The 24,797-nt window shown below is 33.9% G+C and overlaps 1 protein-coding gene across 3 annotated transcripts; it reads left to right on the forward strand.

Moving 5' to 3' along the window:
• The first annotated feature begins 375 nt into the window (after window positions 1-375).
• LOC126693673 (alpha carbonic anhydrase 4-like) lies at window positions 376-24,797 on the forward strand. 3 transcript variants are annotated; one of them, XM_050389770.1, is made up of 7 exons: window positions 376-602; window positions 21,410-21,627; window positions 22,056-22,162; window positions 22,278-22,380; window positions 22,971-23,129; window positions 23,240-23,293; window positions 24,502-24,797. In XM_050389770.1, exons 1-7 carry the CDS (start codon window positions 497-499, stop codon window positions 24,589-24,591), a joined length of 837 nt encoding a protein of 278 aa, XP_050245727.1. In that variant the 5' UTR covers window positions 376-496; the 3' UTR covers window positions 24,592-24,797. The 3 variants fall into 3 exon arrangements, with proteins under 3 accessions (XP_050245727.1, XP_050245725.1, XP_050245726.1); XM_050389768.1 differs by lacking the exons at window positions 21,410-21,627; window positions 22,056-22,162; window positions 22,278-22,380; ... (1 more) ...; window positions 23,240-23,293; window positions 24,502-24,797 and adding exons at window positions 1,884-2,101; window positions 2,530-2,636; window positions 2,752-2,854; ... (1 more) ...; window positions 3,715-3,768; window positions 4,976-5,262 and having other exon boundaries at window positions 378-602; XM_050389769.1 differs by lacking the exon at window positions 376-602 and adding an exon at window positions 19,734-19,919.

The raw sequence follows: 24,797 nt of genomic DNA on the forward strand, positions 1-24,797 counted from the left end.
TAAACTAATGCCTTTAGAACATTCATTAACATTTCCAATTATTAAAACAAGTCATATAACTTATAATTAAATATGCCATAAAATTAAAAATATATGTTAATGGTTTTATTAATCATCAGTTTAAAAGAATTTATTTCAAACCAATTTAAGCATACAATTTTCCCTTGAGAGAAATTTTATTTAGATCCAGAAAATAATTCTATTCATTAAAAAATATAAAAATAAAGTCGATTGAGAACAAGGCACGAGTTGTTTATGCCATTAGTACCTCCTAACCGCTACATGGAAAAGACAAAAGAGTGAGTAAAAAGCCGTTACAGAAGCAGTGAAGCATTTCAGTGCAGTAGTACTTAGGTTATCTGGGCTCCAAGAAAGGAGTAATCTTTGCACAGTTGCAACAGTGAAGAGCAAGAGACATAAAGACAACATAGGCACTTGGACTGAAGTTTTAAACACAAACACCAACAAAGGCCAAGCAAAAAAAAAAAAAAAAACCATGATCTTCTTCCACATCAATCCCATCACCATTTTTCTCTTTCTCACTTCTCTCATTCTCTCATCTCACCCCTACAACTTCTCTGCAGCTTCTGATTCTGAAGTCGGTATGTTTTCTCTTTCTCTATCATATAGCTTTTTTTTTTTTTTTTTAATAAATTTTTTTTAGTTATGACTTATGAGCAATGCAAACATATAATTGTCTCACTACATCTTCAAGGTCTCTTATAAGGATTTTTCTGGTTCTTAGTTTATGTTTTAGATTTGAAGAATGGTTTCTTTCAATCGTCTGCATAGACACATACAAAGACAAGAAAATCCAACTTTTTTTTTTGGGGTGGAAGTTCTTCCCATCATTATTTTATAATGATGGCACTGTGATAAACACATTTTGGCAATTGCATTAACTCTCATGAAATCCGATTTTCCAGACAATGTAAACTCAACTGTATTTCTTACCAAATAACAATTAATCTCACTATGACAAATCCTCCTTGTCCAGGATTTTCACTAAAACCGGTCAACTTTTTTAATTGTTGATTACCTAGGCTATCAATTAAGACAGTTGTCTCCTTGATTATTGCAATCTAAATATGAATGTGATTGAACTTTTTAAGCTACTCAGATCAGATGCAAATTATTTTAATAAAAATATGAATTTGTTTATACAGTAATTAATACTATAGACTATAGTGGACCACTGTCACATACACAGTTATATATGTGTTCTGTTCTTGCTTTGTAATTTTTATTTTTTATTTTTTCGGTTTATGCTTGAGAATAAAGTAAGTATTAGCTTCTTTCCTTCTTGTTGCATCGGGTTCCAAGTGATATGAGAAAAACAAGGAAACAATGTTAGAATATTAGGTTTGTTTCAGCACTTTCTGAAAGAAAGTCAAACTTTTTTTTTTTTCATTTTTAATGTTATTTTACTTGTCCTAGGATTGCCTGCTCTTCTTTTCTTTATGTCTGAGAAAATAAGATTCTCTCTCTCTCTCTCTCTTCACATTTTTACTTCACTTTCTTTGTAAGATTTTATCTTTAAAGATACGGATGCATTTGGATGTTGGTCACTTGCATGACAATGGAATATAACATTTTGCTTCACCTAGTAATGGAAGGACTATTGAATTCACTATATGTTAGCAAATGGGACTGTTATTAGTACTTATCAACCATCCTATTTAGGATATGGAAGAATAACAATTGGTGAGTGCTACATTCAGAAAGGATGAATAATTTTCCTTCAAAATGATATGGAAGATAAAATGGGAAGTCTAAACACACTTGTAACCAGTTTGAACCAGAGTGCAGTGATGTAAAATAGTAATATTCAGATCATGATTACTTCAATCACTGTATTTGAACACTGTTTTCATCCCTTATAGACGATGAAATCCCATTTACTTACACCGAAGGAACTGGTAAAGGGCCAAAGAAATGGGGCCAAATCGATCCACGTTGGAAAGCTTGTGGTAATGGGAAAAAGCAATCTCCTATTGATCTTCTGAACAGAAGGGTGCAGGTTTTTCCTAGCCTGGGGAAATTAAAAAGGGATTACCAACCAGCTCCGGCTGTTGTGAAGAACAGAGGACATGACATTACGGTAAGCTGCCAGCCTGCCACTGAAGCTATACTTTGTTATCCCTTTTTCATGGTTGTGATTTTTATTATGTACCAATTCAGTTGATACTTGCAAGCTTAATCTAATGAATGCTTGAGTTGCATACCCCCCAACTTGGACCATTTGGAACCAGGACAGGTTAATCATTATGATTAACCTATTCTGTTTATAGAAACATGCATCACATGGACAAATTATATGATCCTTCTAAATCCTAAGCTTTAACTCCTTAAAGATGTAATAAACACACTCATACTTGTATGTGTGTGCACATGTACACACACACATATACTCTGATGACAGTTTTGTAGTAGTCATGATAAATCATTTCCATATAAATGGGTAATAGATGTACTAAATCAGATGAAAACTATTGATTAATTTATTATCTCAAACGGATGTTTCATCAGGTGATGTGGAAAGGGGATGCCGGAAAAATTAACATAAATGGGACTGACTACAAGCTGTTACAATTTCATTGGCATTCACCATCTGAGCACACATTCAATGGATCAAGGTTTTTGTTTGCCTTCATTTCACATTTAATACATCTCTGGGCTAATTGATTTTTGAACAACCCAGTCCATACATTGCTTTTGTACCCATACAAAATTGTAATCTTCTATTTTCAGGTATGACTTGGAGCTCCACATAGTTCATCTAAGCTCTAGTGGAGAGATAGCTGTTGTTGGAATTGTTTACAAATATGGCCGCCCTGATCCCTTACTATCAAAGGTATTTTGATGGTTTTCTATTCATTTGCTCTTTGAGATCCGTTAATGCATATGAATGTGTGAACTATTTACAGTAATGTGTCACATTTTTTTATTAAATCCATAGTTAGGAGATGGATGTTATTGGAACTATTATAGATTTGGCCCCCTCGCCCCTTCCTTTCAATGGAATTTTTAGATGATTTTCTCTTTCTGACTCTCTCACACACACATGCATATAGACTTGGGTAATATTTTCGCACATAAGTATTATTCAGATAAATGCATACTTTTATATATTAAATGCACATAAAAAATTACATGCATGCACGATCTTTTTAAGCTGTCAATACAGTAATGAACATAGAGCTCAATACATAATTAAGGGACTTAACCTGACAAAAAATGCCAAGAATTTCAATTTTGAAAAATTCATTTGTGTATTGTAATAGCTGCTTGACATTTATTTCAATGACATTTTCACTACACTTGAATCATTAGAAGAGTAGTATTCTTCTGAATTTATCAAAATCTTAGTTTTAAGTGTGATTATTTCTTCCTACAAATTTTCTTGATTATTGATTTCTTTATGCCCTTCCCCCTTTTTCTGAAGCTGTTCCACCACATAAAGTCAGTTGGAAAAGAAGAGAGAGATTTGGGGATCTTTAACCCAGGAGCTATTAAGTTTGGGAGCAGAAAGTATTACAGATACATTGGTTCTCTTACAGTTCCTCCCTGCACTGAGGGTGTCATTTGGACAATAGTCAAGAAGGTCCTTCACTAAGCACACAATTTTCTTGACCAATAAATGCAATATTGGTTTTGTTTTCTTTTTCTTCACTCCACATATGCACTTTCCAACATACAACTTCTCTTTTATAGGTAAGGACAGTTTCAAGAGAGCAAGTGAGAGCATTAAGGGAAGCTGTTCATGATGTAAGTGTTTCTGAACTGGGATAACATAATTTTGATTAAATACTCCACAGAAATTAAGGATATGCAGGACTAACCTTATGGAATAATGATATAATTATAAGCTTTTGTTATTAAAAAAACATCTGAATCTGAGTTCCAAATCTCACCTAAGCATTTCAGGCAATTTTTAAAGTATTATAGCTAATTGGCAAGTTATTGCGCTAACCTTGTCAATACACCCACCCCCCCCCCCCCCCCCCCCCCCCCCCCCCCCCCCCCCCCCGCGGAAAAAAACTGTCAGATGCAAGATGATTTTCAATATAGAATATACTAGTTGATTTAATTAACATGTCTTTTTGGCATTGAAATCTCCGGAGTGGATGGTCCAATACAAATATACATCCAATATATTAAAGAAGTCTAAAGAAGGCATTCCAAAGTAGGAGTGTTTGCCACCACCTGCTTTTTAGAAGTCATAATGGCTGTTCTGAGATTTGAAGGATAATTCCAATTATGAAGCTTTATTCTTGACCAATATAGTAGTCTTTTACTTGAAGCTAGGCTTTTGTCTTAATTTACCGAAACCCTTACGGCTGATGTTTGGATAACTTTTTTTGCAAAGAAAAATTATAAACAGTTAATAATTAAGTTGCTTTCAACCTAAAAACCAAAAAGAAAAGTGGTAAGCCAATCCATAACGTGCCTTCTGTTCACTTTAGTATGTATAGTAATTAAAAAAAAAAAATTTATTGGTATTACACATGCACCCAATGGGTTTTGAACCCAACGAGAGAAGGAAGTATCAGTTGAGCTATAACTCATAATATATATACTGAAAAATTATAGAATACTTCGGGAGTGCCATATATGTGTACTCCCTCTCTCACATGAATTGTTGATCTAATCATAAATTTAATTAGTGGGATCCACTATTATATGAGAGGTAGAAGTACACAATTATGGTTATCTTGGAGTATTCTATAATAACTTGAAAGTATGTGGACTGGTTCTTCTATTACATTTACTGCTGGTCTTTGGCAAAGCTAATTGTGGCACTTCATTTGAGATATTTAATGCAAGAACGTGTAAATACATTAGTCATAAAGCAAAGGAAACTTTTACAGAATCAATTTTCCTCTAAGACTCTAAGTGCTGGTTCACTTTAAGTTAATGTGTTTGTTTTGTTTTTACCAAGGGGAATTTGATTTTTGCTTTGTTCTTTTTCCAGGGATTTGAGGCAAATGCAAGGCCAACTCAGCGATCGGGTGACATAGCAGTTGAGTTTTACACACCAAAAGAGAATGGAGGTTCTACTTAGGTTTCTATAATTTGAAAATAAAATTAATACTTGAAGAACCACATAACTGCATTATCTCCAAAATAAGAGATTTTTATACACACCAACTAGAACACCTTCCCTGTGTTTAGGGATTTTTATTCTCAATACAAAGAACTTGTTATGCGCACGTTCAGCGGGTAAAAGAAATAAACATCCAAGAAGTGACATTTCTGGTTTGTTTTTAAGTTAATACTACACCATTTGAAATATGAAATTAGGAGCACTTTACCATGTGGTTCATACGTACATCGTTACCATTCATCATTCCCCCGAATGGATTTCTTCATGGTTGTTTGTTTGGAGGTGTGTCTTGTTAAAGAGTGACAAAACAAGCGCAGAATATGGACATGCAATATTGTGGCAATCCATGTAGCATTGCCCTTCAAAATTTGGTTAAAGTGTTTTGGTCAGCTTGTATCGCTTCTTGTTTGTAATTGCTAATAACACAAAAACTGAGGCAATAACGTAAATTGCTTGTCAACAAAAGGGCATTCATATGGGATTAAGCACAGAAGAATGCTTTTTACTAATGTTTGGGTCAACTATCAATCTTCGATATTGTCTCATTAATATGACTTTAAGGACTTTTATCATGATAAAGTTAAGTTACAAAATTGATTGTAGTCTAAGGCTACAACTTTGTTCAATAAAATAAATAATACTACATATTTTGAAAATTTAACCGTTGAATTGTATGTTTTTTACACTTTTAATACGCATGTCAAATTTTATATCAATCGGATATTATATACTATATGCATAATTTTAAAATACAAAAGCTTGTAATCTAAACAATTTGTTGATGGCATAACTATTGATCATTAATTTTCTAGAAATTTTACAAGCATGAAGAATATAAAAAGAATATGCAATCCAATAGTAGAATTCTCAAAATTCACCACTAATAAAAAGATATTAAGTAAGGTTGTAGTTTTAGACTACAACCAATTTTTTTAACTAAATTTTGTCATTTTTATTTTCTTACATCTATTTTTTCATATCCACTTTTATATTTTAAATGTGGGGATATTTTTTCCACTTTTTAAAATGTGTACATTTTTGTATCAATTGTAGACGTGTAAAATAATAAAGGTAAAAGTGTGTGGGAATATTTTCTCATGACTATAATTAGTGGGTTCTAGCTGGTTTATGTAGGGAATTAACCCGAAATTCCCAAACCTGTGAGAAACGAAGAATAGAGAAAACACACACCAAAGAAAAATAATCACACGCACAAGACAATATTTACGTGGTTCGGTAATTTGCCTACGTCCACGGAGTTGCAGGGATTTCACTATTATCAGGGAAAAATACAAGGTGCGGCAGTATAGTTTTTTCTCATTCTAAAAAACGTCAACAACAAAACCCTAATCACCAAAACAATGTTTTTCTACATCCTACCCCCAAACCCCACAGAGGCTTGTCCATAAGCGCTACGGCTTGGGCTTGTTGGCCCAAGCCTTCACTCCATGGACTAAGCCTTAGAAAATCTCCCATTTCGGGTCGGGTTAGATCGTCAATCGGATCAAATACAACTAGGCTCCACAAAGCCCAACAGTTTATATGGTAAACTCTTTTATCCCTAGTCCTTGTTGAAACTAAGGAAGAAAAAATGTCTTAAACCTGTGACTAAAAACATTTCGTAATCCAAAGATTGATTCCATAGCTCATTGTTTAGTAGCTGAATAACTTGAATGGGAAAACATATAGATTGAGAAGCTTGTTAACAAAACATTTACACATGAACATCACTGTGATATGGGTAATACTTGTACACGCAAATTGCTTTACACAGTTTTATACACAATCCAAAAAACAACTAAAACGATACTTAAAGTAAGAAGTTTTATATAAAGAATGCTTATAGAATCTAAACTCAATTAAAAATATACATTAAAATAATGTCTCGGAAAATATGAGCAATAATTTTTTTTCAAAAAAAAAGTCAAAAGTTTTAGTTTTATATATATTAGTCGATGTCCCCGTGATAAGCGTGTACAATTCATTTTGAAAATTTTAACAAGAAATTATTTATATGGCTCATATATAATACTCATTATATGTTATAATAATTTGGGAATAAATATTTAGACACAAAATAAATTTTTTCAATGCATTTGAAATAAAATCATTTATCAAAATAGAATTTATCGTTCTTTATATCCCAAAAATGATATTTGATTGATTATATACTAGCTTTTACAATAATTATCATTTTAATCTACAAATCAAACAATCCTTTAAAAAAATTATTTTCATTTTTTTTTGGTTGCAAAATATAGTAGTTTTGATAATGATCATCACTACAAGAAAATCGAGCTATTGCGGCGGTTGCGAAAACTGCTGCTATATATCATATATTACAGTGCTTTTTTGGCCTGCCCCTGTAGATGATATATATTACGGCATTTCATTGGACCGATGCAATATATCAAGCCTTTTGCAGCGTACTATAATGGCGCTATATAAACCATCGCAATATACTTGCTTTAGTGGTGTTAGAATTAGCTATAGCGGTGCTCCATAAACTCGCCGCAATAAATATACCCTTTTGCGGCATACTACAGCAGCGGTATATAAAACTGCCGCAATATATATTTTTTGGCAGCATTTGATTTAGTTATAATGGCGCCACAATATGTCTTTTTGCGGCATTTTTTAGTTATAGCGGCGGTTTAAGCAACCACCACAAGAAACTTGTTAATTGCCCAAAAGTCCAATTTTTTTCTCCCTTTTTTTTTTTTTTTTTTTTTGTATTTTGTATTTTGTTTTTCCTTTCCCTCGCATAAATCTATCAATTTAGACCCCAACCTTTTCATTTCTCATCCGTTTGTCTCCCTAAAAAGAAAAAAACTCTCTCCTTCTCACTCTCAAATTAAAATCTCATGTCATTGATCTCAAAACCCAACGATCGATTTTCCGACCACCACCACATATTCTCACTCTCAAACTCTAGATTAGGTCTGTCTCTATTAGCACTCACTGCTGCCACTAGCCAATTGAAGCCCTAAAAGCAGCCATCGAGGCTTGACTGGGAATATAGGAGTGACTTTCAACAACATGTCCACAACTCATCACCGGACTCAACTGAGCACCACTTCCACAACCACCAATCACCACGGTCCACCATGGAGGGACGAGGCAGAAAGAGAGAGACCCATCAAGAGAGTGACCCACTAAAAGAGAGACATTGATTTGAGCGAAAGAGAGAGTGAAGCACCGATCTTTGAGAGAGAGACATCAATCTAAGAGAGAGAGAGAGAGAGAGAGAGAGAGAGAGTTTGTATGAGAGTGGAGGACATTGAGACATATTTGGGCCTGATTTTAAGTAAAAGTGAGAGATAGAGAGAGTGGATCAATGAGTGCTATGTTCAAAGAGTGAAGAGCAAAGATGGCAATGCTTGGTCATGGAGTTAGAGAGAGACCTAATAATTTTGGAAAATAGAGAGAGTGGGAGAGGAAGGATTGCGAATGTCTTAGCTAGAAGAGTTGGAGAATCGGTTTGAGAAGGAGGTTTTGGGGCTGAAGTTTTTTGGAGTGTATGATTGTGCGAGAAAATGCTTAATAAAATGTGGCCTTTTAATTCATTGTTATTGATAGAAGAATTTGTGTTATTTTATTTAGTAGTCATTAGAAAAAACAACACTTCGCAGCAATGTGATTTAATTTAACGTAAAAAAAAAAAATTGTATTCAATTTCAATCTATGTTAATAAATAAACAACATAAAAGATAAAAAAATAATTATTTTTCAATGTATTTCAAATAAATCTTCTATTAAAATGAAATTTAACATTTTTTTTTAAATCACTAATGAAAGTTCAAATATGTGTATAAAACACCCTTGAACGTTTAGACCCCCAAATACAAAATAACCAAATCAAGCTTTATGTCAAACAACTAGTGTGCGAAAAATGAACATAAGCTATAAACAGAATTGGAAATCAATCTAAGCCAATTATAAATCACATCCATAGCAGAAAATAAAAGGCAAAGATAAAGGGAAGAGAGATGCAAACACAAGGACAACACGCGATGTGTTATCGAAGAGGAAACCGAAGCCCTCGGCGTAAAACCTCTCCGCCGCCCTCCAAGCGGTCAATAATCCACTAGAAAATGTAGTTGAGATACATGAACAGCAATAGACCTTCCAAGCCTAATCTACCCGATGTACCTAAGCCCTCCAAGCTTCTTACTCCAACGAGGTTGCGCCGAACCTTTTTCTTTTCTAGCTTACCGGATTCCGCTACTTGACCATAGCATCCGCCATCCTTGGCATCTTCCAATGCTTCCCAAAACTCCAAAAACACTCAATACTCTAAATGGGTATGGGTAGTGTTTGGATATAAATCTCCTCTCAATAGGTATGACAATGAGAGAGGGAATGAGAAGAGACTACAAAGATTTCTCTCTAAGAATGAGTAGCTCTCTCTAATTGGGTGGGTGTTTTAAAGAAACCTCTCTTAGGGTTTTTCTTTCTGAATAGCCACTCATATTTTGTGGGAATGAGGGGTATTTATATTGGTGTGAGAATAGAATGCGAAGAGTCAGTTTTTCCAAAAACAGGGCTGGCTGGCGACTTAACCTTGCGATTTGACTGAGTCGCGAGTTCAAGCCGCGAGCTAGCTGAATGGCCAGTCTGGATTTTTGTCCTGTAGTGCTCCAGTTGGCATGACTGTTCAGCTCCCCTACATGCTCTGCACGTGTGCTGCTTCTGGCGGCTTGAAGCCGCGAGTCACCCGTGAGATCCAGCCGCGAGTCCCTGCTTCACTATACAATCTTGAGCATTTCTTCACACTCTCTCACACACTACCCTTACATGATTCCCACCTAAATACAGGATTTCTAAGTGCTATATTACAAGAAAATTTGTCATGGAATAAAGCCAACACATGGTTGATTAAATTCAACCTTACAACTAAAATTATCTATGATTGATAGTATATTAAATTTTACAATAATGCCTATTTTAATGTACAAAATCAAAAAATCCTTTAGAAAGTTATCTTCGTATTTTTATTGCAACATATAGTTTTGATCTCTCTCATGATTGAGAATATTCCTCTTGTAGGTGTTGTAGAATCAAAAAGATTTTGATATTTTAATTCTTGCCAACCATTAGGAAAAATTCAGAAAGAAATGACAATGAATATTAATAATAAAGAAAGAACATATATGCACTAAATGTACCGTCCCCATCATAATTTGAAGGAAAATATATATATACTAGCATTATGCCCGTGTGATGCATAGCTTAATCAAAATTCATATGTTGATAATTTTATAATTAATTTACTTAAAATTAAATATTAAAATAGAAAATAAAAATAAATAAATATTTTTCTTTTAAATTATATAATGAATGTTGTAGGGACCAGATTTTTAACGCCCCATGAACGACGTTGGGCTAGCATGCAAAAGATCCCGACAATATGATTTGTAGAGAGTGGGCTTGAAAGGTATGACCTTGGGCATAGGTTAACGATTTAGTCACAGTTCCTGCGGGAATTTCTGTATGGACGGGCTTGACTTCACTAGCTAAACCCTTTATTAGCATGGGTTGTGAGACCCCCTCCATTGCTTTGTTTTCTTCTCCTTTTTATACCTGTGTTCCTTTCCCCTTTTTGCATCCACGTGTTAATTTTACTTTTTGGGGTGCAGGCCTGTCCAGTTGACCCATACCTAGAGTGGTTGGGGGTTGCTGGAAAAGCTCATAGGCAGGGGCATGGGTTTGAGTATGGGCTTGTCAGACGCAGAATTCTGTGTTACTGTGTTGGCGGCTTTTTCCCTTGCCCTGCCCCTACACTCGGTTTGCTCATTTCTTTGGGTATTTAGTGAAGTGCTGAGCAGGAGGCCGTCCTCGGCAGTGGCTCTCCTCGACTTGGGCCGTGGACCCTAAGATAAACTGGGCCTGGGCCAGGGCCACAATTTCTTTGGCCCCACAATAGCCCCTCAAAAGCCTGCTGCCCGACTTTTAGTTGGGGAGGAGGGTTTTGATAATGTTGGGCTTACATCATAGCTGGCTCTGATTTTACACTCCATTAATATTTGCATTTTTCCACTTACACGGGGGACGTGCCAAATTAAGAGGCATTCCTTTACCCACTCACGCGGAGTCCTTTGACACCCCTATACTCGAGGCGCGCCTTTACGAGGATCTTCAGATCCTACGGTCACGAATGGCGTTGGAACTTGAGCAAACTATTCCTTGTCCGTAGCATTCCTTGGGACTCTGCGTAAATTAAATATCTCCTCCTTTCCCTTTAAATAAGTAGGACAGGAGGTTATTCCTCTTACATTCAAACCCTTCAGTTTTCTTCACAACTGTAATCCTTCAACCATAATCGCAGTCTCCACATTTAGTGCTTCCCATCCTTAGTGTAATATGCCTAAGGCACGTATAGGGGTGAAGGAACTGCGCCCGTCACAGAGGCACCGAGTCCCTCCGAGACTCAAGGTGATGTGGTCTGGTCAAGGTGGACACCGACTCAAGATGATCTTCCATCTTGATAAGGTGAAGATGGTATTTCTACCTCTTTTAGCCAAAATCCGAAGCAGGTACTGGTCGCGTCAGATTCTTGACGCGTCAGAAGTAAGGTTTTCCGCCATCAGCGCCGTCTGCGATACTGCAGGCGTGGTTCCATGGAGGCTCATCAACTTCCGGTTCTCTGCACCTTTTCTTTAAGCGGCGCTAGCCTGGGGTCAGGTTTCCTGCACCTTTTCTTCAACGGTGTAGGCCCCAAGTTGGGTTCTTTGGCTGCATGAGTTATGGGCATGTAAAAGTGTTGAGGAATAGTTTCCTTAGACAACATCTTGGAACAGCAGCCAACCTCTCCTCTGCACTTCTTCCTCGGCTTTCTCCTCATTCTCTTGTATCTTTTCTTTTCGCTTACGTAGTTAGCTTTAGTATAAGCTTATTCCAGCTTTTCATTGTACGCTGTACTATTTCTTTGTCTTAATAAAAGATGAGTTTATTCCTTTCTAAGTACTTTTCCTTTCGGCAGCAATTACTTTGTGAACGGGTGTGCTATGCATGTATTTTCCTTTAGTGATATTTAGAACAGGAAATTTTGAAACAGAACCTTACCAATCTGAATTTATCGGCGTTATCAAGTATTATCAAGTATAACAACGATAATTCCCAGTAAGCTAAACTCAGAAAACTAACCGAGATAACGGCTTAATGCCCCATAACGCAGGCGCAGCGATCGTCCGAGAACGATAAATACTAAATATACCTTCCGAGGGGGCTGCCGAGCAGTGTAGGGCTTTGGCCGTGTTTTAATAACGCCTGGCCCTATGGCAGTTGCACCAATTCCCTTGGTGCCGAGGATCTGAGGGCAGGCCGCGGATTTCAGTCGGTCTAGGAATTAACCCATCTATCAATGGATAGCTCTCACCTGGGGTAGACCCTTAGGGCCATACAACGTCCAGGCTGTGTCTAAACCCTGCAATTTTCCTCTTAAGTAGTTGGTTTTCCCAGAGGCTTGAGTCCGAGGGCCATACAAGGCCTTGGTTCTGTCCAAAACTTGTACTTTTGCTTTTAAGTAGTTGGTTTCCCCAGAGACTTGAGTCCGAGGACCATACAAGGCCTTGGTTCTGTCCAAAACTTGTACGTTTGCCTTCAAGTAGTTGGTTTCCCCAAAGGCTTAAGTCCGAGGACCATACAAGGCCTTGGTTCTGTCCAAAACTTGTACTTTTGCTTTTAAGTAGTTGGTTTCCCCAGAGGCTTGAGTCCAAGGACCATATAAGGCCTTGGTTCTATCCAAAACTTGTACTTTTGCTTTTAAGTAGTTAGTTTCCCCAGAGGCTTGAGTCCGAGGACCATACAAGGCCTTGGTTCTGTCCAAAACTTGTACTTTTGCTTTTAAGTAGTTGGTTTCCCCAGAGGCTTGAGTCCGAGGACCATACAAGGCCTTGGTTCTGTCCAAAACTTGTACGTTTGCCTTCAAGTAGTTGGTTTCCCCAGAGGCTTGAGTCCGAGGACCATACAAGGCCTTGGTTCTGTCCAAAACTTGTACGTTTGCCTTTAAGTAGTTGGTTTCCCCAGAGGCTTGAGTCCGAGGACCATACAAGGCCTTGGTTCTGTCCAAAACTTGTACTTTTGCTTTTAAGTAGTTGGTTTCCCCAGAGGCTTGAGTCCGAGGACCATACAAGGCCTTGGTTCTGTCCAAAACTTGTACTTTTGCTTTTAAGTAGTTGGTTTCCCCAGAGGCTTGAGTCCGAGGACCATACAGGGCCTTGGTTCTGTCCAAAACTTGTACTTTTGCTTTTAAGTAGTTGGTTTCCCCAGAGGCTTGAGTCCGAGGACCATACAGGGCCTTGGTTCTGTCCAAAACTTGTACGTTTGCCTTCAAGTAGTTGGTTTCCCCAGAGGCTTGAGTCCGAGGACCATACAAGGCCTTGGTTCTGTCCAAAACTTGTACTTTTGCTTTTAAGTAGTTGGTTTCCCCAGAGGCTTGAGTCCGAGGACCATACAAGGCCTTGGTTCTGTCCAAAACTTATACCTTTGCTTGTAAGTGGTTGGTTTCGGGGCTTTGGCTTTAGGAAACTTAGCTCCTCAATCGAGCCCCTAGAACCATCTGCATAGCTGATGATATAAAGCGTAGCCCCTATTCAAGAATCATAGCCCCTAATGGAACTTTACGCTAGCATACCATAACCAGATGGTAGAAATGCCAAGGGAACTGTCTCGAACTATCGTCTATGCCAAGACACAAACCTTCCCACAGATGGCGCCAATTGTAGGGACCAGATTTTTAACGCCCCATGAACGACGTTGGGCTAGCATGCAAAAGATCCCGACAATATGATTTGTAGAGAGTGGGCTTGAAAGGTATGACCTTGGGCATAGGTTAACGATTTAGTCGCAGTTCCTGCGGGAATTTCTGTATGGACGGGCTTGGCTTCACTAGCTAAACCCTCTATTAGCATGGGTTGTGAGACCCCCCTCCATTGCTTTGTTTTCTTCTCCTTTTTATACCTGTGTTCCTTTCCCCTTTTTGCATCCACGTGTTAATTTTACTTTTTGGGGTGCAGGCCTATCCAGTCGACCCATACCTAGAGTGGTTGGGGGTTGCTGGAAAAGCTCATGGGCAGGGGCATGGGTTTGAGTATAGGCTTGTCAGACGCAGAATTCCGTGTTACTGTGTTGGCGGCTTTTTCCCTTGCCTTACCCCTACACTCGGTTTGCTCCTTTCTTTGGGTATTTAGTGAAGTGCCGAGCAGGAGGCCATCCTCGGCAGTGGCTCTCCTCGGCTTGGGCCGTGGACCCTAAGATAAACTGGGCCTGGGCCAGGGCCACAATTTCTTTGGCCCCACAAATGTGTATTTTGTGAGACTAAAATAATAATAATAATAATAATAATAATAATAATAATACCCAAAATGAGATGAATACAATTCATACATTATTTTTTTTGTGAAGTTAATTATATATTAATGATGGGGTTGGCTTCAAAAAAAAAATGAAAAAAATCAACTAAACAAAATGATGGCGCTGCAATCCATTTATTTTGGAGATATGATTTTATTTACTCTTAATAATAAAAGGATTAGATGAAGAAAATTTGGATTGTAATCCAATTTATCAACTTAGAAATCATAGGAGAAGAAGATAAGAACAAAAAAAAAAAAAAAAAAATTATATCTTTTTTTTCAATAAAAGAAAGTACAAAAATTTCCGTACGATGCATAGGGCTTAATCAAGAATTACATGTAAATTGAAAATAAGAAAATATTTCTTAGTTTCATTGAAATTAAATAATAAAATAGATAATAAAAATAAATTATTCTTTTACTTTTTTTTTTGGAAGTGAAGTACTCTTTTAGTTTAAGTTAAAATATAAAAAACCACAATATACACACAGATATAAATGAAAATGCCTAAGATTGAATATATAAATGCAATCCATAAAATAATTTAAAACATGGTTTAGTAAAAGATTCAATTAAAAAAACTATAACAAATGTTTATTTATAAATCTAAAATCGAAAAATCATATTTCATTTAAATATTTTATATGGTTCCAAAGAGATTTTCTCTCTAACCTAATTAATTTCATTAAATTAGAGAATTAAAATTTTCCCACTTACATCATTTAGTATTTTTTTTAGTAATATTTAAACTTAAGAAATAGTAAATAAATAGATTTATTTACTTAATTAAATCATTATATATAATTAGATATAGTCTAAGAGAATTATATAAGTTTATTTATTTTAAGATCATTATTACATTTATATTTGGAAAAAATTGCTAATGATTAATACCTTCATGCTACCATTTAATGGTCCTCTTCCTCATCTTGTTCTTCCTCCTAATCATTGGATCAAGCTTGTGGTTATTGTGTTGCATTGTTTATATTGGGAACTACTTGAATTCACTAAAAAAAAAAAAAAAAAAAAAAAATCAAACTCGGCTTATTTGTACTCTTTTTCAAATTCAAATATTCTTCTTTTTCTTTACCTCATCCTCACACCCAAAAAAAAAAATTAAAAAAATAAAACAAAACAAAAGAAGGGTAGGTATACCTGACTCATATGGTGAAATTCTATATCTGAAAATTGGTTCAAAGAATCAAAGATTCAAAGGTTTTAGTGCTCATAATCCCACCACCACTATTCTCTGTCAACGTATTCTTGTTCTTTGAGTTGATTACTGTTTTGAGTCATTGCATTGCATTTTCTATATTTTTGTGATGGCGAAGTTAATCAGCTTTTTTGTGGGGGTGAGCTCACATAATGATAGGAGTACTAAATAGGTTAGTGTATAGGAATATTAGTAGATCTAGGATTTGAGAAGAAAATAACTTAATATTAACAAAAAGAAAAAGGAGCTTAGATAATCAAGAAGTTTAGGTATACTTTATCCCAAAAAAATAGTTAATGTTATTAGCTACAAAAAAGAAATAAATTTATAAATTTTTACGTGAAGTAGGTGAAATAGAGTGAAGTAGCTTTTTTTTTTATTTTTTTATTTTTTTTATTTTTTATTTTTTTATTTTTTAAGATACACTACTAAAAAATTCTTACGTGAGGTGAAGTAGTTTTTCTTTTACGTGAAGTAGTTTTTTTTATCTTTATTTTTTTTTTTTATAGATAAACTAATTAATGATAAGAATTAATTAGAATCCTCATGAGATAAACTACTTAATGATAAGAATGAATTTTTAGTTCTTTAAAAATCTAAAAATTTAATAAAATTTCTGCAATTTGGTGAAGACATTTGGTGTAACCACGGCGTCTAAGCTCAACTTTTATTATATATAATATGAAATATGATATAGATAGATAGATAGATAAAAAAAAAAAATAAAAAAAAAAAGAAAAAGAAAAAAGGGCGCACACACACAAAAGAGCAAAACTACATTTTTTAAAAAAAAAATAAATAAATAAAAGAGTAATATTGCTTGAAACACCTTATAGCATCTTATTGCTCTTTTTGCCCCTACTTTCCTATTGATTAGGAATTTTTTTTTTTAAAATTTTTAAAATACTAAAATGCTTTATGTTTTTTTTTTTTTTTTTTTTTTTTTTTTTTTTTTTTTTAATTATTTGTAATGGAGGGCTCAGAGTAATAAGCTAGCTGGCTATTTCTTTTTCTTTTTTTTTTTCTAAGCTTCTTTGGATTTTTTTTATTTTTTGAGAAACAAAATAACTGTCAAATACACACATACTTAATTTCACTCTTTCATTACCAAGCCTCTTTGGATTAATTGAACTTTTAGAGGATGAACTTTAAATAGTCACATAAGTATATATATATATATATATATATTTTAAGTAAATAATTTTGGAGAGGGAGTTGGGGCTAGGGTGGGCTATCTCCCTTGTCCCAAGGTGAATTCGTCTTTGCTCATGTTCTACGTAGTTTTGTGAAGCTCATAAGTAATATTAGGTATGTAATATTTTTTATAATAATTAACATAATCTTATTTTGATTGAAGTAAAATTACTTTTACTGGTGTGCATTATTGACAACATTTTTATTATGCATCAATCCAAATTAGCAATTGTGAAAAACTTATTGAATTCTCATATAGATAGTCATCACCAACAGCTGGAAGAAGGTAGATGCATGATAGTTGTATGATAGTTGTTGAACAGTAAGCCAATTAAGACTTCATTCTTATTTGTAAGATGTTATATGTGTCTTGGGAATAATTTATCTAAGTTTTTGCCGAAATTTTTTATTACTGAAAGTATTGTAGATAAAAAGTAAAAGATAAATAAAATAAGTAGGTGATTTATGTGAGACCTGTATATAGTAGGAAAAATAAGCAAAAATTAAATAAAATAAATAGGTGATTCACTTGAAACTAGCAGATTCTCAAAAAAAAAAAAAAAAAAAAAACTTGAAACTAGCAAATAGTAGGAAAAATAGTTAACAAATTGGCTTATAAATGCATCCCAAAGATAGGACTTGACATTATTATTATTATTATTATTTTTTTTTTTGGGTAATAAGGATTAGCATATGTCATGATAGGATTTGACATTAAATGCCTTGTTTGTTTCGACATTAATATTTTTTAGAAAATGAATCATTTTCCAAAAATATATTTCCTAGAAAATTAGCGCAACTTCCTATATTGAGTAGCTATTTGAAAATGTGTTGGAAAATTATCGCTTGGCTTTCCTCATTTAACTTTAGATAAGATATGATTGTTTCTTTATTTAGCAGAAAACAATTCTATCTCGTGTAAAAATTAAGAAATAGTTTTCCTATGACCATTGGAAAAAAAATTATTTTAATATTACCAAATACAGAAATATACAAAAAATTATCTCACATAAGGTATTTTATTGAAACAAAGGGAGCGTATTTGTTGATTTTTTATTTGATGAAATATTTGTTGAATTTTTTGAACGATAGGATTTGTCTCAATTTTGTCCATGTCATTAGGATTTTCATTAAAATTATGGAGACATTATTAAGTTTTAACTTTTATTGTTTAAGATTTCAGAGGACATTGCAATTTCATTATATATAAGGGTGGATTAAGGGCAATTAAATTACACGTGGCTTCTCCACACAAAAAAGAAAAAAGAAAAAGAAAAGGAAAGTAAGCATGGATACTCAAATTGAATTAACATGTTAAATCATTTACATAAGTCCTATAATTATTTCCCTCAAAAAAAGAGTCTTATAATTATTAATTAAATAAATAAAGGTCTTGTTAACGCGTGTTTTTAGAGCATTTGTTAATGGACTATTTTAGGATAGTTTTAATACCACTTTTATGGAAAATGTAAAAAATTATCAAAAAAATCAATTGTTTTTTTTTTTTTTCATAAAATATTTCTAAAAAATATTTTATAAACCAATCTTTTTAAGGCAATTGTTAAATTTTCCTAGTAAATAATATGATTAAAATTACATGTAAATATTCATTCGAGTTGTTTTTGGGTTTAGATGATCAGCTGGCTTTTTGTTTAAATTTTCTTTTGTTCGTGGGTCCGCAACAAAGAAGCTTATTTGTAGCTTATTTCTTCATACGTTAGGTATTGTTTTTGGAAAAAAGGCATTGTTTGTAGGTCCTACCTTTTGCTTTTTCAATAGTAAGTAAAAGGAAAATTACAACTTACCTACTTGTGATTTGACCAAAATTTAAAATGATTATTTGTGGTTTGAAATTTGACACTTTATCCACTTAAGATTTTACCACAATTTAAGTTGTTTACCTGTGGTTTGAAATTTCATGACGCAAGTGTTTCGCTTGATTCGTTTTAATCTTATTTGATCTTATATTTTTATATTTTTTTTTGTGTTTTTAGAGGAAAGAAATATAAAAGTAGAGTAAAATTACATAATTAGTCATGCTTTTATCAAATGTGAGTTACAAAATTCTAACTGAGTTAATCTTAGGTGGGTAAAATGTCAAATTTTAAACCACATGTAAGTAACTTAAATTTGGGTCAAACCAAAAGTTGGTCAGTTGTAATTTACCCTTAAATAAACTAGATAAATGTTCAAAAGTTTTCCTTCACTATTTACATATATTGTTAAAGGATGATGTTAATGAGTGCCTTTAGAGAAATTGTTAATAAATCATATTAAGAAAATTTTTAATACTATTTTCACAGGATATATAAAAAGCTGTCAAAAAAATTAATTGTTTTATCATTTTTCTATAAAATATTTCTAAAAATAGTTCTTAAACTAATGCCTTTAGAACATTCATTAACATTTCCAATTATTAAAACAAGTCATATAACTTATAATTAAATATACCATAAAATTAAAAATATATGTTAATGGTTTTATTAATCATCAGTTTAAAAGAATTTATTTCAAACCAATTTAAGCATACAATTTTCCCTTGAGAGAAATTTTATTTAGATCCAGAAAATAATTCTATTCATTAAAAAATATAAAAATAAAGTCGATTGAGAACAAGGCACGAGTTTTTTATGCCATTAGTACATCCTAACCGCTACATGGAAAAGACAAAAGAGTGAGTGAAAAGCCGTTACAGAAGCAGTGAAGCATTTCAGTGCAGTAGTACTTAGCTTAGCTGGGCTCCAAGAAAGGAGTAATCTTTGCACAGTTGCAACAGTGAAGAGCAAGAGACATAAAGACAAAGCTGGGCTCCAAGAAAGGAGTAATCTTTGCACAGTTGCAACAGTGAAGAGCAAGAGACATAAAGGCAACATAGGCACTTGTACTGAAGTTTTAAACACAAACACCAACAAAGGCCAAGCAAAAGAAAAAAAAAAAAAAACCATGATCTTCTTCCACATCAATCCCATCACCATTTTTCTCTTTCTCACTTCCCTCATTCTCTCATCTCACCCCTACAACTTCTCTGCAGCTTCTGATTCTGAAGTCGGTATGTTTCCTCTTTCTCTATCATATAACTACTTTTTTTTTTTTTTTTTTTTATAAAATTTTTTAGTTATGACTTATGAGCAATGCAAACATATAATTTTCTCATTACATCTTCAAGGTCTCTTATAAGGATTTTTCTGGTTCTTAGTTTATGTTTTAGATTTGAAGAATGGTTTCTTTCAATCGTCTGCATAGACACATACAAAGACAAGAAAATCCAACTTTTTTTTTTTGGGTGGAAGTTCTTTCTTTGATCAAATCACATTTAGAAAAATACCATTATTTTATAATGATGGCACTGTGATAAACACATTTTGGCAATTGCATGTATGCCAGATTACATTATACTCTTTTCTTTTCTTTAATGTTGCTGCAAGTTAGTTTTTTTTTTTTTTTTTTCTCCCTGAATTCTGATTCAAATGTCTTATTTGCTTAGATCACATTATCAAAAAGCACTATTTTAATTAACTCTCATGAAATCCGATTTTCCAGACAATGTAAAGTGTGCACTCAACTGTATTTCTTACCAAATAACAATTAATCTCACCATGACAAATCCTCCTTGTCCAGGATTTTCACTAAAACCGGTCAACTTTTTTAATTGTTGATTACCTAGGCTATCAATTAAGACAGTTGTCTCCTTGATTATTGCAATCTAAATATGAATGTGATTGAACTTTTTAAGCTATTCAGATCAGATGCAAATTATTTTAAAAAAAATATGAATTTGTTTATACAGTAATTAGTACTATAGACTATAGTGGCACCACTGTCACATACACAGTTATTTAATTATTATATATGTGTTCTGTTCTTGCTTTGTAATTTTTATTTTTTATTTTTTCGGTTTATGCTTGAGAATAAAGTAAGTATTAGCTTCTTTACTTCTTGTTGCATCGGGTTCCAAGTGATAAGAAAAAAACAAGGCAACAATGTTAGAATATTAGGTTTGTTTCAGCACTTTCTGAAAGAAAGTCAAACTTTTTTTTTTATCTTTTTAATGTTATTTTACTTGTCCTAGGATTGCCTGCTCTTCTTTTCTTTATGTCTGAGAAAATAAGATTCTCTCTCTCTCTCTCCACATTTTTACTTCACTTTCTTTGTAAGATTTTATCTTTAAAGATACGGATGCATTTGGATGTTGGTCATTTGCATGACAATGGAATATAACATTTTGCTTCACCTAGTAATGGAAGGACTATTGAATTCACTATATGTTAGCAAATGGGACTGTTATTAGTACTTATCAACCATCCTATTTAGGATATGGGAGAATAACAATTGGTGAGTGCTTAATACAAAAAAACAATTGGTGAGTGCTACATTCAGAAAGGATGAATAATTTTCCTTCAAAATGATATGGAAGATAAAATGGGAATTCTAAACACACTTGTAACCAGTTTGAGCCAGAGTGCAGTGATGTAAAATCATAATATTCAGATCATGATTACTTCAATCACTGTATTTGAACAATCTTTTCATGCCTTATAGACGATGAAATCCCATTTACTTATACCGAAGGAACTGGTAAAGGGCCAAAGAAATGGGGCCAAATCGATCCACGTTGGAAAGCTTGTGGTAATGGGAAAATGCAATCTCCTATTGATCTTCTGAACAGAAGGGTGCAGGTTTTTCCTAGCCTGGGGAAATTAAAAAGGGATTACCAACCAGCTCCGGCTGTTGTGAAGAACAGAGGACATGACATTACGGTAAGCTGCCAGCCTGCCACTGAAGCTATACTTTGTTATCCTTTTTTCATGGTTGTGATTTTTATTATGTACCAATTCAGTTGATGCTTGCAAGCTTAATCTAATGAATGCTTGAGTTGCATACCCCCCAACTTGGACCATTTGGAATCAGGACAGGTTAATCATTATGATTAACCTATTCTGTTTATAGAAACATGCATCACATGGACAAATTAAATGATCCTTCTAAATCCTAAGCTTTAACTCCTTAAAGATGTAATAAACACACTCATACTTGTATGTGTGTGCACATGTACACACATACATATACTCTGATGACAGTTTTGTAGTAGTCATGATAAATCATTTCCATATAAATGGGTAATAGATGTACTAAATCAGATGAAAACTATTGATTAATTTATTATCTCAAACGGATGTTTCATCAGGTGATGTGGAAAGGGGATGCCGGAAAAATTAACATAAATGGGACTGACTACAAGCTGTTACAATTTCATTGGCATTCACCATCTGAGCACACATTCAATGGATCAAGGTTTTTGTTTGCCTTCATTTCACTTTTAATATATCTCTGGGCTAATTGATTTTTGAACAACCCAGTCCATACATTGCTTTTGTACCCATACAAAATTTTAATCTTCTATTTTCAGGTATGACTTGGAGCTCCACATAGTTCATCTAAGCTCTAGTGGAGAGATAGCTGTTGTTGGAATTGTTTACAAATATGGCCGCCCTGATCCCTTACTATCAAAGGTATTTTGATGGTTTTCTATTCATTTGCTCTTTGAGATCCATTAATGCATATGAATGTGTGCACTATTTACAGTAATGTGTCACATTTTTTTATTAAATCCATAGTTAGGAGATGGATGTTATTGGAACTATTATAGATTTGGCCCCCTGGCCCCTTCCTTTCAATGGAATTTTTAGATGATTTTCTCTTTCTGACTCTCTCACACACACATGCATATAGACTAGCGTAATATTTTCGCACATAAGTATTATTCAGATAAAAGCATACTTTTATATATTAAATGCACATAAAAAAATTACATGCATGCACGATCTTTTTAAGCTGTCAATACAGTAATGAACATAGAGCTCAACACATAATTAAGGGACTTAACCTGACAAAAAATGCCAAGAATTTCAATTTTGAAAAATTCATTTGTGTATTGTAATAGCTGCTTGACATTTATTTCAATGACATTTTCACTACACTTGAATCATTAGAAGAGTAGTATTCTTCTGAATTTATCAAAATCTTAGTTTTAAGTGTGATTTTCTTCCTACAAATTTTCTTGATTATTGATTTCTTTATGCCCTTCCCCCTTTTTCTGAAGCTGTTCCACCACATAAAGTCAGTTGGAAAAGAAGAGAGAGATTTGGGGATCTTTAACCCAGGAGCTATTAAGTTTGGGAGCAGAAAGTATTACAGATACATTGGTTCTCTTACAGTTCCTCCCTGCACTGAGGGTGTCATTTGGACAATAGTCAAGAAGGTCCTTCACTAAGCACACAATTTTCTTGACCAATAAATGCAATATTGGTTTTGTTTTGTTTTTCTTCACTCCATATATGCACTTTCCAACATACAACTTCTCTTTTATAGGTAAGGACAGTTTCAAGAGAGCAAGTGAGAGCATTAAGGGAAGCTGTTCATGATGTAAGTGTTTCTGAACTGGGATAACATAATTTTGATTAAATACTTCACAGAAATTAAGGATATGCAGGACTAACATTAAGGAATAATGATATAATTATAAGCTTTTGTTATTAAAAAAACATCTGAATATGAGTTTCAAATCTTACCTATGCATTTCAGGCAATTTTTAACAAATAGTGTATTATAGCTAATTGGCAAGTTATTGCGCTAACCTTGTCAATACCCCCCCCCCCCCCCCCCTTGAAAAAAACTGTCAGATGCAAGATGATTTTCAATATAGAATATACTAGTTTATTTAATTAACATGTCTTTTTGGCATTGAATTCTCTGGAGTGGATGGTCCAATACAATTATACATCCAATATATTAAAGAAGTCTAAATAAGGCATTTCAAAGTAGGAGTGGTTGCCACCACCTGCTTTTTAGAAGAAGTCATAATGGCTGTTCTGAGATTTGAAAGATAATTCCAATGATGAAGCTTTATTCTTGACCAATATAGTAGTCTTTTACATGAAGCTAGGCTTTTGGCTTAATTTACTGAAACCCTTACGGCTGATGTTTGGATAACTTTTTTTGCAAAGAAAAATTATAAACAATTAATACTTAAGCTGCTTTCAAACTAAAAACCAAAAAGAAAAGTGGTAAGCCAATTCATAACGTGCCTTCTGTTCACTTTAGTATGTATAGTATTTAAAAAAAAAAAATTTATTGATATTACACATGCACCCGATGGGTTTTGAACCCAATGAGAGAAGAAAGTATCAGTTGAGCTATAGCTCATAATATATACATTTGAAGTGTACGGGAAAATTATAGAATACTTTGGAAGTACCATATATGTGTACTTCCCCTCTCACATGAATTGTTGGTCCTATCATAATTTAATTAGTGAAACCTACTATTATATGAGAGGTAGAAGTACGCAATTATGATACTGTTAGAGTATTCTATAATAACTTGATGGAACGTGGACTGGATCTCCTATTACATTTACTGCTGGTCTTTGGCAAAGGTACCTATGGCACTTCATTTGAGATATTTAATGCAAGAAAGAGTAAATACATTAGTCATAAAGCAAAGGAAACTGTACAAAAACTAGCGGGTGATGGAGAAATCAATTTTCCTCTAAGTGCTGGTTCACTTTAAGTTAATGTGTTTGTTTTGTTTTTACCAAGGAGAATTTGATTTTTGCTTTGTTCTTTTTCCAGGGATTTGAGGCAAATGCAAGGCCAACTCAGCGATCGAGTGAAATAGCAGTTGAGTTTTACACACCAAAAGAGAATGGAGGTTCTACTTAGGTTTCTATAATTTGAAAATAAAATTAATACTTGAAGAACCACATAACTGCATTATCTCCAAAATAAGAGATTTTTATACACACCAACTAGAACACCTTCCCTGTGTTAAGGGATTTTTATTCTCAATACAAAGAACTTGTTATGCAAATGTTCAGCAGGTAAAAGAAATAAACATCCAAGAAGTGACATTTCTGGTTTGTTTTTAA

The sequence above is a fragment of the Quercus robur genome, chromosome 7 (assembly GCF_932294415.1).
Source record: "Quercus robur chromosome 7, dhQueRobu3.1, whole genome shotgun sequence".
NCBI lineage: Eukaryota > Viridiplantae > Streptophyta > Magnoliopsida > Fagales > Fagaceae > Quercus > Quercus robur.